The sequence below is a fragment of the Astatotilapia calliptera genome, chromosome 23 (assembly GCF_964374335.1).
Source record: "Astatotilapia calliptera chromosome 23, fAstCal68.1, whole genome shotgun sequence".
Lineage (NCBI taxonomy): Eukaryota > Metazoa > Chordata > Actinopteri > Cichliformes > Cichlidae > Astatotilapia > Astatotilapia calliptera.
In genome coordinates, this window is record NC_137443.1 from 16,538,449 (window position 1) to 16,558,287 (window position 19,839).

General features: G+C 41.9%; 1 protein-coding gene across 1 annotated transcript in view; it reads right to left on the bottom strand.

The window, feature by feature from the left end:
* naaladl2 (N-acetylated alpha-linked acidic dipeptidase like 2) overlaps window positions 1–19,839 on the bottom strand; it is a 480,620-nt gene that overhangs the window by 191,404 nt on the left and 269,377 nt on the right. Inside the window, exon 10 of the mRNA XM_080297617.1 lies at window positions 751–894. Within this exon, the coding sequence (XP_080153743.1) occupies window positions 751–894 (144 nt within the window). The remainder of the gene's footprint in view (window positions 1–750; window positions 895–19,839) is intronic.

Below are 19,839 nucleotides of genomic sequence, written 5' to 3' on the forward strand. Positions count from 1 at the left end.
ATTTTCAACTATGAGTGCTATATATACATATGCAGTGGTTAAGAAAGTTGTCCTAACAGAGTGGTTTTGGATGGAAGACAGACAGATCCAGTACAAAAATGCAAGCTCTAGACACAGACCCTAAACTCACAATGGTAAATGAAATGGTAAATGGCCTGTATTTATATAGCGCTTCACTAGTCCCTAAGGACCCCAAAGCGCTTTACATATCCAGTCATCCACCCATTCACACACACATTCACACACTGGTGATGGTAAGCTACATTGTAGCCACAGCCACCCTGGGGCGCACTGACAGAGGCGAGGCTGCCGGACACTGGCGCCACCGGGCCCTCTGCCCACCACCAGTAGGCAACGGGTGAAGTGTCTTGCCCAAGGACACAACGACCGAGACTGTTCAAGCCGGGGCTCGAACCGGCAACCTTCCGATTACAAGGCGAGCCACAATAGGCACCCTAAGGATAAGGGAGACTAATAGAACCTAGATGAACTGATAAATCTATATCCTATGCTTTTAAGCACAATGCTTCATTGATCATAATGCCTGGTTTAATCCAAACATGTCCTAAAGCTGTGTCACTCATGTGCTCCATACACTGCCCCATTCATGCATGCTGTAACTTTTCGCTTGTGATTGAAGCTGGTTTGTTTTTATCAATTAAAAAAAAAAAACCCTCATACTTTTGAAAACACTTTCTGTTGAATGAGACATTATTAGCAACTCTGGTTTCCTGTAGTCTGTGTGCTTACCTGTATTGGGAGGCATTGCTAGAGGAATACAAGAGCCTTCCTGGCCCGTGGATGGCGATGACAGCAATGTCTTGGCGAGGAGGGCAGAGATGGGCTGAACCAACAAAGATGTCAGACTTCCTCGTGCTTCCTTTGACAACCCAACTAGAGAGATAAAAAAAAGAAAAAGAAAACATAGTCAGAAACTTGAGAGGCTACAACAAAAACAGACAAAACTTGTTACTTGTGTAATTCAAAGTAACTCTATCATTACAGAGACTTTATAAAAAACAAAACAAAACATGGAAATACTCAAAGTTCTCATTTGGAGTTTGTCCTATTTACTATGCTAACCCTGGAAAACATTCAGGATTTATAAAGGTCAGTACAGAACTTGTATAACAAATGGACAGTAAACTGACAGATGAAAAAGAACACAGAAATTAATAGAGAGAGAATTAACTGCACATTAAATGAACTGAAATGAGATGAACTAATGAGAATGAGGAAGGCAATCACAAAGTAGCAAAACACAGTATGCAATCAACGACAAAGGAAAAATAAATATTTTTTAAGAATACAGTGCTAATCAAAAGTTTAAGACAACTTGAAAAATGGCAAAAAAAACCAAACAACCCAAAAAACCAAAATCAGGTAAAAAAAAAAAAAAAAAATCAGAGCTTCAACATGCAACAACAAGAAATGGGACTGAGACAAAACATTTTTTTGAGGATGCAATTTATTGAAAAACAACACTTAAACTAAAACAGGCTGTTTTACAGCTGATTAAAAGTTTAAGACCACACCTCCAAAAAAAACCTGTAACCCCCCGCCAAAAAAAAAGAAATCAAAGTTCCAAACATGAACTCAGTAATGAGTAGCTCCAGCGTTATTGTTGATCACTGTTGATCAAATTCGTTGGGCATATTTGATGCAAGCGTTTCCACGAGGTGAGTGGGAACATTTCTCCAAGTGGTGAAGACGGCCACACAAAGGGCATCTATTGTCTGGAACTGTTGTCCATTTTTGTAAACTTCCCTTGCCATCCATCCCCGAAGGTTATCAATTGGTTTTAGATCAGGGGAACAGAACATGCAGGATGTTCCATAAGAGTGATGTTATTCTCCTGGAAGAGGTCCCCTCCACTGTGCCACGTAGAAAACATCTCAGGTGGGATCTGTGGGATTGTCATGCCAGTAACGTTGGAAACCATCAGAACCATTAAGGTTAATTTTTTTTTCTCATCAGAGAAAAAAATGTCCCATGTTGGTGAAATCTTTTGGGGTCTTCCACTTGACTTTTTTGTTCCATAACCCTCAGGATCATTGAAGAAATTCCAAATGACTGTCTTACTCCATCCGACCTCAGCAGCGATTGTGCGCTGTGAGAGACCCAACCCGACCACGTTCAAAAAGGGGACGTTTTTTTGCCTTTACCATCAGAAAATTATGACATTGTAACTACCTGACGGAAAATAATAATGAATCCACATGTTTGCAAAGATTTGGCCTTTTAAAGGACTGTGGTCCGAAACTGTTGATCAGCTGTAAAACAGCCAGTTTCAGTTGTTTTCAACAAATTGAATGCTCAAAGAAATGTTTTGTCTCCTTGGAACCTTGTTCCAAAGGATTCGTGATCTGTAATAAAAAAACAAAAACAAATGAAAACTAAACATTGGTTTCAAGTTTTCTTTCCATTTCCTGACTTCAATGTAATAGACAAAAAAAATAATAAAAGATGGATTATTGGTATAACATCGACTGTACAGTCAGTACAGTTAATGAGGTTTAATGAGGCAGTTTGTTGTTAACATATGTAGAAATTATTTGGTTGATTACACACTTGAAACAAAATGAGTACCATCAGTTGGTCACAGTTTAAATTTCTGTGTTTTTGTTTACTGATAAGAACACACGTCACTATTATGGAAATACAGAAATATAATTGATTTATCTTACTTCACAGGATACTATTCATCAAAAAAGTGACACAAATTCAAAAAAATCAACAAAAAACAACACACTGAAGTCTGCCACATGATGAAGAACACATTATTTGTCTGTGCCATATCCTGCTTAATTCATCATTCAGTTATCATTATGGGCAGGCTTGTCTGATTATCCTGACTGCTCTCCTGTCACTACCAGAAACACTGTTTGTCCTTCACAGGTTTCATCTATCCAGGGAAGAGTTGTGTCCATGTTACTGGGCACCTTTTATCTTCATTCCAATGTTATCTTCACTCTTATTGTGCTCTTCTTTTGTCCTTTTCTCCTTCAGCCCTTTAAGTTACTTCGAACAGAAATGATTTTTAAATATTCAGCCAATATGAACAATTGTCATCACTTTTTTTTGCCATCATTAAGAAAATAAAATAAAATTCACTTACTTAAGGTCCATGCAGTTTGAATAAATAGCCAAGCAACATCATTCCCCCAAGCCTTAAATATATATACTTGGGGTAGACAACATGTACTAGGTGTAGACGAATATTATGACTCATTGCAACAGTAACAAAGGCTTAAAAAACAATAGCAGAAGTGCTACCATCCACCTCGAGTAACCGCTATTGTAAAAATCCAGTCATCACTTTCCCTTAAGAGAAGTTAAAAATTCCAAAAACTCACTCATTTATGGCCATGAGCTCTGAGAAATGAGTAAAAGAATTAGACTGTGGATACATGCAACTGAAATGGAATTCCTCTACATGGTTTCTAACCTCAGCCTAAGTTGTCTGGTAATAATAATAATAATAATAATAATAATAATAATGGATTGGATTTATATAGCGCTTTTCAAGGCACCCAAAGTGCTTTACAATACCACTATTCATTCACTCTCACATTCACACACTGGTAATGAGCTTAGATTAGAGCCTCTGCTCATTTGCATGAGAGAGTCAGCGGAGATGTTTCAGGCATCTCGAGATGCCTCCTATATATCTTCTGTTGGAGGTCTTACTGGCATGCTCAGTCAAAAAGAAGCCCAGGGTAGCCCATGAGCACACAGGAGAGATTATATCTTATCCGGCCTGGGAAAATCTCAAGATCCCCCAAGAAGAACTGGAAAATGTTGCTGGGGAAAACAACATCTGGAATATCCTGCTGCTGCCAAAGCAACTCAGATAAGAAGAAAATGATTGGATGGATGTTCACTTTATTTGTAGGTGTTTTATATACATACTTAGTGTCATTTAAAAATTGCTTGTAACATATCTCTAAGTTAATGTGTTCAAATGAGAAGCAAAGCATATATTCAATGCCTCCTTATTACTACTGTAACTAAAACAAAAACAATATAATCAATTCAGCAAACAACAGTTTAAACACTTTTGTGGCTTCCTTACTGTCATAAATTCAGTTTTAATTTTAATGTATCTGTTGTATATCTTCTGTATATCATATCATAAAATGGCAGGACTTTTTGCAATGCAGTACATACAGTGGGGCAAAAAAGTATTTAGTCAGCCACCGATTGTGCAAGTTCCCCCACTTAAAATGATGACAGAGGTCAGTAATTTGCACCAGAGGTACACTTCAACTGTGAGAGACAGAATGTCAAAAAAATAATAATCCATGAATCCACATGGTAGAACTTGTAAAGAATTTATTCGTAAATTAGGGTGGAAAATAAGTATTTGGTCAATAACAAAAATACAACTCAATACTTTGTAACATAACCTTTGTTGGCAATAACAGAGGTCAAACGTTTACTATAGGTCTTTACCAGGTTTGCACACACAGTAGCTGGTATTTTGGCCCATTCCTCCATGCAGATCTTCTCGAGAGCAGTGATGTTTTGGGCTGTCGCCGAGCAACACGGACTTTCAACTCCCGCCACAGATTTTCTATGGGGTTAAGATCTGGAGACTGGCTAGGCCACTCCAGGACTTTCAAATGCTTCTTACGGAGCCACTCCTTTGTTGCCCGGGCGGTGTGTTTTGGATCATTGTCATGTTGGAAGACCCAGCCTCGTTTCATCTTCAAAGTTCTCACTGATGGAAGGAGGTTTTGGCTCAAAATCTCATGATACATGGCCCCATTCATTCTGTCCTTAACACGGATCAGTCGTCCTGTCCCCTTGGCAGAAAAACAGCCCCATAGCATGATGTTTCCACCCCCATGCTTCACAGTAGGTATGGTGTTCTTGGGATGCAACTCAGTATTCTTCTTCCTCCAAACACGACGAGTTGAGTTTATACCAAAAAGTTCTACTTTGGTTTCATCTGACCACATGACATTCTCCCAATCCTCTGCTGTATCATCCATGTGCTCTCTGGCAAACTTCAGACGGGCCTGGACATGCACTGGCTTCAGCAGCGGAACACGTCTGGCACTGCGGGATTTCAAATTCAAATTCAAAATTCAAATTCAAATTTTATTTGTCACGTACACAGTCATACACAGTACGATATGCAGTGAAATGCTTGGACAACTGCTCGTGACCTAAAGAAAACAAAAAAGGAAAAGGCTATGAATAAGATAGGAAATAAATATGAAAAATTAAAAAGGGTAAATTTAACTAGGAAGGAATAAAATATAAATTAAGGTTAAAAATGAAATAACTGTACAACACAAATTAGAATGAAGGGTAAATTTAACTGGGAAGAATAAGATAAAATATATAAATTAAAGTTGAAAATAAAATAACTGTACAACAAAATACACAATATAGAACCATATAAGAATGTATGAAGAAATCTAAATATAAATAAATATATACACAATAACAGCAGCTGTACAAGTATTAACCGGAAATGAAGAATATAGTGACCAGTGTTGTGCAAAAACAATGTCCAGAATGTCCAGTGTGTGTGTAAGAACTGTATGTGTGGGTCAGTACTGTGTGGTGGTGTGATTGAGAGACCGTATCGCCTGCGGGAAGAAGCTCCTCCTCAGTCTCTCTGTGTTGGTCTTCAGGGAGCGGAATCGCTTTCCTGACCTCAACAGAGAGAACAGTCTGTTGTTGGGATGGCTGAGGTCCTTCACGATCTTCCTGGCCTTGGTCCAGCACCGCCTGCTGTAGATTGAGTGCAGGTCAGGGAGCTCAGAGCGGATGGTGCGCTCAGCTGACCGCACAACCCTCTGTAGAGCTCGTCTGTCCTGCATGGTGCTGTTCCCGAACCAGGTTAAGATGTTTCCCGCCAGGATGCTCTCTATGGTGCAAGAGTAAAAGTTCCTGAGCACCTTGGAGGGCAGTTGGAAGTCTCTCAAGCGTCTGAGGTGGTAGAGACGCTGTCGGGCCTTTTTCACCACGGTGTTGATGTGACAGGACCATGACAGGTCCTGCGTGATGTGAACTCCGAGGTATTTGAAGCTGTCCACTCTCTCCACTGGGCACTCGTTGATGACGGGGGTCTGGTAGTTCCTCTCCTGCTTAGTGCTGAAGTCCACTATCAGCTCCTTTGTCTTACTGACGTTTAGAAGGAGGTTGTTCCTCTGGCACCAGTTCTCCAGATTCCTAATCTCCTTCAGGTAGGCCGTCTCGTTGTTATCAGAGATCAGGCCCACCACGACGGTGTCGTCAGCAAACTTGATGATGGTGGTGGAGCTGGTAGTGGCCACACAGTCATATGTGTACAAAGAGTACAGCAGGGGGCTCAGAACACACCCCTGGGGGGCTCCAGTGCTGAGAGTGGTGGAGGCTGAGACATGTCCGCCCATCCTTACTGTCTGTGGTCTGCCAGTTAGGAAGTTGGAGATCCACTGACACATAGATGAGCTGAGTCCCAGATGCTCCAGCTTGGTGGTGAGTGTGGAGGGAATTATGGTGTTAAATGCAGAGCTGTAGTCTATGAAGAGCATTTTAACATAATTCCCCCTTCTAGTGTCCAAGTGAGTGAGTGATGTGTGGAGGAGATGAGAGATGGCATCGTCTGTGGAACGATTTGGACGGTAAGCGAACTGTAGTGGGTCCAGTGTGTCTGGTAGTGAAGAAATGATGAAGTCTCTGACCAGGCGTTCAAAGCACTTCATCACTACTGAGGTGAGGGCTACAGGGCGATAGTCATTGAGAGAAGCAGGGTGGGGTTTCTTCGGGACAGGAACAATGATGGACTCTTTGAAGCATGTGGGGATCACCGACTGAGATAAAGAGATGTTGAATATCTCAGTGAACACAGGAGCTAGCTGGTATGCGCAGTCTCTTAGGATACGACCTGGGATGCCGTCTGGTCCTGCTGCTTTCCTGGTGTTCACTCTCTTGAAGGCTCTCCTTACTTCATGCTCGGAGATGACGAGCACGTTTCTGGTGCTGGCAGTATCTTCCTGTCTGCAGCCGTTAGCGCTGCTAACACTAGCATTGTTGGAGACCTTAGCTGCAGCCTCGAAGCGAGCATAGAAAGTGTTCAGCTCGTCTGCCAGAGTCACGGCCGCGTTCGTCATACCGGTTGTTGGTGCTTTATAGTCCGTTATTGTCCTTAGTCCCCGCCACAGGCTCCTAGAGTCACTCTGTTGGAGTTGTGACTCTAGTTTCCTCCCGTAGCGCTGCTTCGCCTCTTTCACCGCCCTCCGCACGTTATATGACGCGGCTTTGTACGGGTCCATGTCCCCCGTCATGAGTCCCGTGTTGTAGGCAGCGGTGCGGGATCTCAGAGCGTCGCGGATGGTTTTATCCACCCACGGCTTCTGGTTGGGAAACGTTGTGATAGTCTTTGTCTCCACGGTATCATCCGCTAGTTTCCCGATGAATCCCACAACCGCTTCCGTAAACACGTTGACGTCATCGTCGGAGCTGTTTCTGAACATGCCCCAGTCTGCGTCATCGAGTGCGTCCTGTAACGCGGCCATCGATTGATCCGTCCAGCGCGCGACCTTCCTCTGAACCGGAACTTCCTGTTTCAGCCTTTGTTTGTATTTTGGCATGAGGAAGATGGCGGCGTGATCAGATTTGCCAAACGGGGGGCGGGATTGTGCCTTGTAGCCGTCCTTGACCGTAGTGTAGCAGTGGTCCAGTGTCCTTTCACCCCTGGTGGGGCAGGTGATGTGTTGATAAAAGTTCGGCGCTGCGCGTTTGAGGTTGGCGCTATTAAAGTCCCCCGTCACAATAAGCGCAGCGTCCCGGTGTTGTGTCTGGTGCTGTGTGAGTGCCTCATGCAGCTCGCATAAGGCGGTGACCGTGTCCGCTTGTGGTGGAATATAAACGGCACTTACAATGACCGATGTAAATTCCCGAGGTAGATAAAAAGGACGACACATGATGGACAGTAGTTCCAGATTTGGTGTGCAGGAGCGTGTGAGAGGAACAACGTTCGCACTGTTGCACCAGTTGTTGTTCACCATTAAACACACGCCGCCTCCCCTTGACTTCCCCGAGTCCCGTGTCCTGTCCATGCGGTTAACCGAGAAGAACTCGGCCGGCTGGATGGCGTGGTCCGGCGCCGCTGGTTTCAGCCATGTCTCGGTGAAGCAGAGGAGATTGCAGGGAAGGAAGTTGAGTTAGTACGTATGTTTGAGAGATACTAGCTACATATCCCCAGTGCATGGCTTTGGCTCAAGAACCATTCTCCTGGCCAAACTCGGTTCTAGTCTGGAGTTGCCCTTGGCAAAAGGCAGCGGTTAGAAATTCACTCAATTCAGTCACTGAGTGGGTGGCTCAAGGGAGCTCCATCGGGTGACTCAGTCATCATAATCGGAGACTTCAACACTCATGTGGACAGCAAGAGTGAGACCCAGAGGACCGTGACTGGGTGGACCGGCCGACCTAATCTGAACTCTAGTGGTATTCTGTTATTGGACTTTTCTGTGAATCACACTTCGCCTTTAACAAACACCAGGTTCAAATATATAGGGAGTGCAGAATTATTAGGCAAGTTGTATTTTTGAGAAATAATTTTATTATTGAACAACAAGCATGTTCTCAATGAACCCAAAAAACTCATTAATATCAAAGCTGAATGTTTTTGGAAGTAGTTCTTAGTTTGTTTTTAGTTTTAGCTATTTTAGGGGGATATCTGTGTGTGCAGGTGACTATTACTGTGCATAATTATTAGGCAACTTAACAAAAAACAAATATATACCCATTTCAATTATTTATTTTTACCAGTGAAACCAATATAACATCTCCACATTCACAAATATACATTTCTGACATTCAAAAACAAAACAAAAACAAATCAGCGACCAATATAGCCACCTTTCTTTGCAAGGACACTCAAAAGCCTGCCATCCATGGATTCTGTCAGTGTTTTGATCTGTTCACCATCAACATTGCGTGCAGCAGCAACCACAGCCTCCCAGACACTGTTCAGAGAGGTGTACTGTTTTCCCTCCTTGTAAATCTCACATTTGATGATGGACCACAGGTTCTCAATGAGGTTCAGATCAGGTGAACAAGGAGGCCATGTCATTAGTTTTTCTTCTTTTATACCCTTTCTTGCCAGCCACGCTGTGGAGTACTTGGACGCGTGTGATGGAGCATTGTCCTGCATGAAAATCATATTTTTCTTGAAGGATGCAGACTTCTTCCTGTACCACTGCTTGAAGAAGGTGTCTTCCAGAAACTGGCAGTAGGACTGGGAGTTGAGCTTGACTCCATCCTCAACCCGAAAAGGCCCCACAAGCTCATCTTTGATGATACCAGCCCAAACCAGTACTCCACCTCCACGTTGCTGGCGTCTGAGTCGGACTGGAGCTCTCTGCCCTTTACCAATCCAGCCACGGGCCCATCCATCTGGCCCATCAAGACTCACTCTCATTTCATCAGTCCATAAAACCTTAGAAAAAAAAGTCTTGAGATATTTCTTGGCCCAGTCTTGACGTTTCAGCTTGTGTGTCTTGTTCAGTGGTGGTCGTCTTTCAGCCTTTCTTACCTTGGCCATGTCTCTGAGTATTGCACACCTTGTGCTTTTGGGCACTCCATTGATGTTGCAGCTCTGAAATATGGCCAAACTGGTGGCAAGTGGCATCTTGGCAGCTACACGCTTGACTTTTCTCAGTTCATTGGCAGTTATTTTGCGCCTTGGTTTTTCAACATGCTTCTTGCGACCCTGTTGACTATTTTGAATGAAATGCTTGATTGTTCGATGATCACGCTTCAGAAGCTTTGCAATTTTGAGACTGCTGCATCCCTCTGCAAGATATCTCACTATTTTTGACTTTTCTGAGCCTGTCAAGTCCTTCTTTTGACCCATTTTGCCAAAGGAAAGGACGTTGCCTAATAATTATGCACACCTGATATAGGGTGTTGATGTCATTAGACCACACCCCTTCTCATTACAGAGATGCACATCCCCTAATATGGTCAAAGGAGCAAAGAAAAGCGTCTGGACTTCTTTAAGTTACTTGAAGACGTTTCACCTCTCATCCGAGAAGCTTCTTCAGTTCTAAGGTCAAATGGTGGAGAGTCCCAGATATAAATCTAGTGGGAGTAACCCCCCACAGAGGGACAAAAGGACCCCCTGATGATCCTCTAATCGCCTGACCCAAGGTTTGAAACTGGGTGTGGGTCCCAATCAGCCAGAGTTTCGGGTGAGTTCATTGTGAAACATGGCCCCACCTTATCATGCGAATTCCTGAGATCAGATGGCCCAGGATGTGAGTGGGTGTTAAGGCGTCTGGGAAGGGATCTCAAAACTGGATTATAGATGGCAGAGAGTTGGTGTCGTAAACCACCGCCTCTGTTCAAAGATGGTTGCTCACAGTGGACATAGATGGCTTCTTTCACTCCTCTTTGAAACCATCTGTCCTCTCTGTCTAAAATGTGAACATTGGCATCCTCGAAAGAGTGTCCTTTATCTTTAAGATGCAGATGGACTGCTGAGTCTTGTCCTGTGGAGGTGGGTCTTCTGTGTTGTGCCATGTGCTTGTGAAGTGGCTGTTTGGTCTCTCCAATGTAGAGGTCTGGGCATTCCTCGCTGCACTGTACAGCATACACCACATTGGGCCAGCAACACGCTCGGACAAAAACTGGTTCACCCGAAAGACAAAACGCCAAAACACAGACTTAACAATGTGGTGTATGCTGTAGATATTGAAATATAGATTCTTCCGATACCAGTAATTTATGTTCTAGAATCGATTCTCATATTAAAATATCGATATTTTAGTACTTTGGGGTAAATTTGTAGTTTTTCATTAACAGGAACACAGTGGAAAGAAACTATATCATTTGGATCTAAAGAAGAAACTACTTCCTGTTACGCCTTTCATAGTCAGATGCGAAATACGGCTGTATAAATGTGTTGCAGCCCCTGGCCAGTGTTGCCAACTCCTCAGCAAGGAAAATCGCTATTGGCTATACTAAAAGTCGCTAGAAGTCGCTAAACGACGTCATCGCCTAATTTGCATAATTGGTAATGCTAATGTCATTGTAAGACATGTTGTAGGAGAGAAAAAAAGAAGAGACAAAGTGAGTAAAAAAACGTCCTAAATGCATTTAGAATTTATTTAGAACTACAAATTAAATTTCTTTCTTCTTCTCTTTTTTTATGTCACAATTCCAACCTTACTCCTTTATCTGCGCTTGGACCGGCAAAAGTGACCCGAAATAGGCACTCTGGTGGAGTTACTTTGTGTGTGTGTGTGTGTGTGTGTGTGTAAGTAGTTTTAAACCTTGTGATCCACAAAACAACATAACAGTAAAAGAAGAACTGATTGCGTTACAGCCAGTGCGGGAGCAGAGGCTTCACTCATACGCGATTCATTTGCAGTCTGGACGCTTAGGTGGGAACATCTCCTGCCCTGATAGCAGCTGGGGGAGGACTATCCTCTGCCCGTGAGTGCTTTGGCACGGGCGAGGTGCCCAGAGCAGCACCCGCTGCTTGTTGAGAAGAGCGATACATGCTTGTCATAAATAAGTCTCCAATAACACCAGAAAAAGTCACCAGATTTGTCGCTAGTCGGTATTTAGAAAAAAAATTGCTGAGGGGCTCTGAAAACTCACTAAATATAGTGACAAAGTCACTAAGTTGGCAACACTGCACCTGGCGTGTGCACTCGCAACAATGCCTGAGCCTAAACGGAGTCATGTGTGGATGTATTTTACCTCCACAAACAGCCAAGATGCGGTTTGCAATACATGTGGCAAAACAGTGAGGTGTTGTGGCAACACCACTAACCCCATCAAACACCTCAGAGTAAATCATATCACAGAATATGACGAGCGTATGTTGAGGCGAACTGAAGAGGAGGAGAGGGACAGGTGCTGCTAGGGCGAAACAGACGTCTCTCGCGGAGTCCTTTAGTGCTGCAGGCAGGCAACGTGTTCAAATAGCGCACAACTTCAGGTTTTTTATTTCTATATGATTATTCTGCATCATTAAGCAATAAGAACAAGTAGTCTGATGTCCTGTACTCATTATGAAACTATATTATTATATTATTATTACAATTACATAATGCAATTCTATATTGTATTATGAAATACAATTAAACATTACGTTTTTGTACAGAGTATCGGTATCGGATCAGTATCGTCAATACCACCCTGGATTTGACTTGTTATTGGATCGGAAAGGAAATCAGTGGTATCGCACATCACTAATGAACATGTGGACTGATCCGTGCTAGGGAGGAGGACGGTAGTGACGTGGCATTTTCAAAACACATCTTTCATCCTTCCACACTGAGAAGCAAAATTTCCAGCGTACTTAGTTTTTCTAAGTTAAGATAACTCAAATAAATTGAGTTGATCAGCATTTTTGCATAAAAACTACTGGTAACTTACTTAAATTGAGTTCTAATAACATCTTGATAAAAATTGAGTTCAGCCTACTTAATATTTTTAATTAAACACAATATTAGATTTTACAGTGGTCCATGAGTCGTTTGGTACTGGGCAGTAAGAGTTGAGGCTCGGGTGTGAAATTGATGGTTTTCAGGGTTTTCGGTCGGTTTTTATCGTTATTTTTTAATCGTTTTTATTGTTAACTCTGTTTCCCTGGGTCTTTCCCCGTGTGTTATGAATAAATCTTCCTTTTTTTGGTACCGGTACTGGTTTTATTTTGTTGTATTTATCCGCGACACCTTAAAGGCCGGTCCGTGAAAGTATTGCTCGACATAAACCGGTCGTGGCGCAAAAAGGGTTGGGGACCGCCGCCCTAGGTAATAGGTCAATGATTGATCCTCAGTTGTGGGATGAGTTTGGTGAGGCTATGGACTTTCAGACTGTCTCAAAGCGATTCTGGCAAACCATCACGTGCCTCAGGAGGGGAAAGTCTCGCTTTATCTAAAAGGTGTATAGTGGGGTACTGCTGATTTTAATATCTGAGGACATAGTCACACGGTGAAATGAATACTTTGAAGACCTTAATCTCATGAAGACAGAGGTTTCTCTTAGAGGAAGCACTGTCTGGGGATGACTTGTCCATCACTGGTGCGAGATTACTGAGGTAGTTAAACAACTCCTTGATGCCGTAGCCCTTGGAGTGGATGAGATTTACCTGGTTCTTAAAGGCTGTGTTGCGTTGAGATCTGGGGTGGTGCCTCTGGATCGGCAGACTGGGGAAGGTGGGCTCCAACTACAGGGAATGACACTCTTCAAGTCTATGGCAGTCTATGTACAGGAAAGACTTCTTTCAAGCTGGTGTTGGACTCCACCAGGATTGCTCTTTGTCACCAATCCTGTGTATAATTTATGGATAGAATATTTAGGTGTAGCCAAATGGCGGAAAGCTTCCGCCTTGTTGATATCAGAAACTCATCTCTTCTCCCTTAGAGATATGGTGGGGAGTTCAGGCATTCGAGAGAGTATTCAGAATAGAGCTGCTACTCTTCCACATCAAAAGGAGCCAACTGAGATGGTTTGGGCATCTGACTAGGATGCCTCCTGGACGTCTTCCCGGTCTAATATTCTGGACATGTCCTGCTGAGAGAAAACTGGGGTAGATTCTGAATACTCTGAGTTCAGGACACGAGAGCTCATATCTCTTCACTGGGAATGCCTCGGTGTTCCCTTAGATAACCTGGAAAGAGGGACATCTGGGCGTAGTTGCTGAGGCTGCTGCCCCTGTGACCTGGCCCCAGACAAGTGAAGAAAAGGTTTGCAAAGCTACGCTGTACTGCAATGTTCTTTTGTTTGAGAAAGACATTTTCTCCTCAGGACCCTTCCAAACAAGCTGTACTGTTCAGTTTACCATATAGACCATCACAAAATACTACCTAAAATCTCTTGTCTGAGCTTTTGTGCTTGTTTTATTATGTTTTATTTTATTTTGTTTTATGTTAATAATTTATTTATGTATTGTTTGCAGTTTCTCTGGTCACTGCATGGTCTGACCATGAGGTAAATTTGGTGTGTTGAGTTAACACCCACATGTTCTAGATGAGCTAATGCCAAAAATTGTGCTTTAAAAGGTCATCACACTTGCAATTATGATCAATTAATTTGTTCACTTTCAGATCCCAAATCACTTTGGAAAACACTATGTGATGGCGACAACATGAAGCTATTTTATTTTTGAATTATCAGTGATATGTTCATGTGTTTGTGTTGGAATAGATGGCTGGAGCCTCTGCTCTAAGTGTCTCTTACCGCCACGAGCGGGTTTATATTGGAGTCAATGGAGAACCCAGACCACTTAATAAGGATGTGGAAGGGTACCTTTTGCTTAACTATGAGATGCCTAGGGGCGTGACAAATCGTTGGTATGTTACTCGTTGAAAATGATAATGCTCTCGACTATCACTTACTCTCTTGATTTCTTTGGAAGCAGTAAGGGTGTATTACACAAGACTGCATAATCTACTGAAAACCTTGTTTTCAACATAACTGTAAATCTCTTGTTCCAGTGTGAGCAAGAAACAAACTTAAATAAATCCTTCAAATTCTACAGCCATTTTTATACAATCAAAAGATGTCTCTTTAATGTAATTTCGTTGCTCAGCAAAAAAAAAAGAAGAATTCCAAAATGAAATATGTATTTTTTAATCTCTTTGCCGTAGTTGAACTATAATATGTTCACAAATAAATAGAATTTCCGATCACCCATAGCCAGCAGTCATAACTCATTACAAAGGCATGCTCTTTGGTCCCTAATATCTAATTTCCTCAGCCAGTTGCTTTTTGCATACCCCATTAACTTAAGCATATTGTCACTTCTCTGCTTCTCTTGCAACTGATCTATCCATACTAAGTTTGTGAATAATCTATACACTAACCTCAACAGAGAGGACAAGTTCAACAGCCACTGAAAAATCCCTTGTGGTATCTTTGAACCAAAATTAAAGTCAATAGCTTTCTGCAGCTGTTCTTGAGTGTCGCAGCAGCATTCCAACTCATAAAGTAATAAAATAAAGTGTGCGTGTTAGTCCCATAGGGAAATACAGTGGGGCAAAAAAGTATTTAGTCAGCCACCGATTGTGCAAGTTCCCCCACTTAAAATGATGACAGAGGTCAGTAATTTGCACCAGAGGTACACTTCAACTGTGAGAGACAGAATGTGAAAAAAAAATCCATGAATTCACATGGTAGGATTTGTAAAGAATTTATTCGTAAATTAGGGTGGAAAATAAGTATTTGGTCACCTCAAACAAGGAAAATCTCTGGCTCTCACAGACCTGTAACGTCTTCTGTAAGAAGCTTTTCTGTCCCCCACTCGTTACTTGTATGAATGGCACCTGTTTGAACTCATCATCTGTATAAAAGACACCTGTCCACAGCTTCAAACAGTCAGACTCCAAACTCCGCCATGGCCAAGACCAAAGAGCTTTCGAAGGACACCAGGAAAAGTATTGTAGACCTGCACCAGACTGGGAAGAGTGAATCTACAATAGGCAAGCAGCTTGGTGTGAAAAAATCAACTGTGGGAGCAATCATCAGAAAATGGAAGACATAAAAGACCACTGATAATCTCCCTCGATCTGGGGCTCCACGCAAGATCTCATCCCGTGGGGTCAAAATGATCATGAGAACGGTGAGCAAAGATCCCAGAACCACACGGGGGGACCTGGTGAATGACCTGCAGAGAGCTGGGACCAAAGTAACAAAGGTCACCATCAGTAACACACTACAACGGCAGGGAATCAAATCCCGCAGTGCCAGACGTGTTCCGCTGCTGAAGCCAGTGCATGTTATTGTGATATTATTCTGTTATTATATGTTACCTTATAGATGTAATCAAAATAGTTGAATTAGGATATTGTTGTAGATCATATTATACCCTTTAAAATAGAGTGTGTGATCTGTATGTAGTTTAGTTCTCATTATACTTTTGAGTTAACAGAACATATTCACATATTAGTTTATTAGATAAAGGTGCATCACTCTGTATCCTTGATCTGCTGGGAATGTGTGACACTGTTTTCTTGACATGCTTAATTGTTGAATCATGAAGAGAAGGTTGTAAGCAGGAGACTCTGTGTCTAAAGACAGGGGAGATAGACAGACCACATTCCACACCCCCACCTTACAGAAAGCAGAGAAACAACTGCCGAGGTCATAACTTAGGCGCTGTAACAGAGAAAAAATGTGATGTTTTGGCTTTTACGACTAGCTGGGGGCCACTAGAGACTATAAAAAGCTGAGCAACCCGTCACCATTTTGAGACATGTGCCTGACCCTCTGGTAGCATCTCTCCCGTCCGGACGTTGTAATGCTCTAACTGTTGAATTGTATGGAAATAAATGATTGTTGATTGAGCATTTATACACCGAGTAGTGTCCTTCCTTCAGCCCAAAGATTCAAAGAACTGCGTGATTTCAACAACTTGGTGCCGTGACCCGGCCCGTCTGAAGTTTGCCAGAGAGCACATGGATGATACAGCAGAGGATTGGGAGAATGTCATGTGGTCAGATGAAACCAAAGTAGAACTTTTTGGTATAAACTCAACTCGTCGTGTTTGGAGGAAGAAGAATACTGAGTTGCATCCCAAGAACACCATACCTACTGTGAAGCATGGGGGTGGAAACATCATGCTATGGGGCTGTTTTTCTGCCAAGGGGACAGGACGACTGATCCGTGTTAAGGACAGAATGAATGGGGCCATGTATCGTGAGATTTTGAGCCAAAACCTCCTTCCATCAGTGAGAACTTTGAAGATGAAACGAGGCTGGGTCTTCCAACATGACAATGATCCAAAACACACCGCCCGGGCAACAAAGGAGTGGCTCCATAAGAAGCATTTGAAAGTCCTGGAGTGGCCTAGCCAGTCTCCAGACCTCAACCCCATAGAAAATCTGTGGCGGGAGTTGAAAGTCCGTGTTGCTCGGCGACAGCCCCAAAACATCACTGCTCTCGAGAAGATCTGCATGGAGGAATGGGCCAAAATACCAGCTACTGTGTGTGCAAACCTGGTAAAGACCTATAGTAAATGTTTGACCTCTGTTATTGCCAACAAAGGTTATGTTACAAAGTATTGAGTTGTATTTTTGTTATTGACCAAATACTTATTTTCCACCCTGATTTACGAATAAATTCTTTACAAATCCTACCATGTGGATTCATGGATTTTTTTTTCACATTCTCTCTCTCACAGTTGAAGTGTACCTCTGGTGCAAATTACTGACCTCTGTCATCATTTTAGGTGGGGGAACTTGCACAATCGGTGGCTGACTAAATACTTTTTTGCCCCACTGTAGTTCCTCTGCATTTAACCCATTCACCCAGTGAAGCAGTGGGCAGCCACCAGTGCAGCGCCCGGGGAGCAGTGTGTAGGGACGGTACCTTGCTCAGGGGTACCTCAGGGTAGCCGTTCAGTGGAGTCGAATCCCCGACCTTCCGATCATGGGGCCACCACTCTACCAACTGAGCTATCCCTGCCTCATCAGGAGGATGATTAATAATCCATGAACGACATGGAAGACAAGGACGGGGACGGAGATAGGGGTTATCAGGAGGAGGCAAGGGTTGAAAAACTGAGCATAGGGAATAAGGCAAAAAGTACAGACAAAAGGGGAGGTCAGAAGATGGATGAAAAGATGGGGGAAAATGGTCTGAAAGGAAGAAAGATGAGAGGTTAGAGAACAGAATAGGGGATAAGACAAGTGAATAGCAGATGAAGTGACAATATAGGCAAAGGTTGACAGAAGATGAACACAGGGGAAGAAGAGGAAAGATGACATGAGAAGACATTGGAGGATGGAGGAACAGAAAGATACTACATTCTCATGTTTATGTAGGTGGCTGATGCTTCAATTACACTTGCATATTCTTGGCATCTTGCTGTTAGTTTTCTCAACAGTAAACCTTAGCCACAGCTTACCGTAGATGCTCTGTGGTATGAACTGTACTTGTAGTCAACTACTTGTCAAGAACATGGTGAATAAAGATGACTCATTTGACCTTTCTCTCCACGTACCATGTGGAAACATGTGTGCATATAGTTTTAGCACTTCAACTCTATTATAACATCCTCTACAGCTTTAATGTGTTGTTATTGGTGACACTAATGCGACTGTCAGCGCATTTGGATCTGCACTCAAGGAAAGGTTGCTGTTTCTATACAGCACATATGTGTTAATCGCAATCGTAATTTCGACCACAGTTTTTGGCTGTATTTACTGAAATATTTCCTATAGATCTAAATGTAGTGTAGACGTTTTAAAAGTCATGGCTTTTCTAAAACAGCAGTTTTTATGTCTGACAGTCCTGCCATCCACATCCCAAAAAAAAAAGGATTGAAAGGATTTTTTTTCCATTTCTTATATCTCAGAATTATGCGGGCCATTTTAATGATTTTATACAAAACACAATATGTCTGAATTGCTTAATTGTACCATGTCAGGAGGAACTCTGAGTCTTGTCTGGGAGGAGTTATTAGGAGTAGGACTTATTCCTTAATACTGCTTATGTGTTTTCACCCCTAAGAGAAAACAAAAAAGTTTTGATTAGTGGCTCGGTCTGAAATTAGGTTGTATTTTGTATGTCACCATGGTGGAAACTACACAGACTTTAACTTACACATTCTTTGCTTGCCTTCCTATCCTTCCAGCCAATGCAAAATCAGCAGAATTCTGCTATGAATACCAACCTCAAGTCTGTTCATCAGTGAAACTTATAAAACTTATCGAATATCTTTTTTTTTCTTTTTTTTTTGAATAATGATATTACATGTAACACTTCTCAATTTTTCTTTCTCACATGGTAAATTCTCCTATTTTATCTGACATTTTTTGTCCCATGGACTTTAACTTCAACCTTTTTTCTCTTCACTTTTCTCCATCGTCTGAATGTTCAGTAAAGCAAGAACTCCATAAATCAATACCTGGGCAGCTTCCACACTCTGTAAATCAGTCTTTCCATTACTGGACACTGATATTAACAGATACCTGGACTGACAGACTGGCTCTATAGGGCAATGATTCTTTGTGTGTGTTTCCTTACGTGTTTGTGTGTAACCAAGTGAAGGGCTCTGACATCTTGACATATCACGGAGGCAGGACCAGCCTCCATGGTGTGCAGACCAGGCAGAACTCATCAAATCATTTAGTTGAAAAACTGTCAAGAAGTAGATTCTTTACGAATTGAGAAAAGATTTAAGTTAATGAAATCTACATTTTTAATCTTAAAAACTGCTTATTTTGTTTATTTGATGCCAGCACATGCACAGTTAGCTCAATTAACACAACAAATCTTTTTTTGCTTGTTTGTTTCATGTTAATGGTGATTGTGTCTGAAATAGCTGTTATGTCTAGATTTAGGAAGTGCAGAGTGGCAGGTTCAGAGAGGAACTGGTTTAAAGATAGTAACTGATGCAACTTTTTAAAATTACATTGTGCATGTTCCAGGAAAGAAAAACTACTAAAAGAAGCAAAGCATAAGATTTTGATATTTATGATATATGTTGCGTTCATAAAAAGCTGAAACATATTAGCATTTTGGCACATGTTTGTACTTTCTTACTGCACAGTACTCTGTTAACTATTTGATTTCATATACAGCTGGAGAGCATCTGCACAGTAGCAAAAATTTCTGCACTATTTCCCAATAGCATTATACCAAAACTCTGAGTGATACCAGAAACTTGTGGAAATCAATAACTAAATTTTGTTTGTTTGTGAAAGAATTATAATTTATAAGAGCAAACTTGAATCTATCTGATAAATTTCATTAAAAAACTGTAATAGTTTTCATTAAACCCAATGATATGTTCCAGTTTTTGTAAAAAATACAAACATACAGATGTCTTGATCAATAGTGCCAAACACATCCCTGAGGTCTGGCAGTTAAATTAAA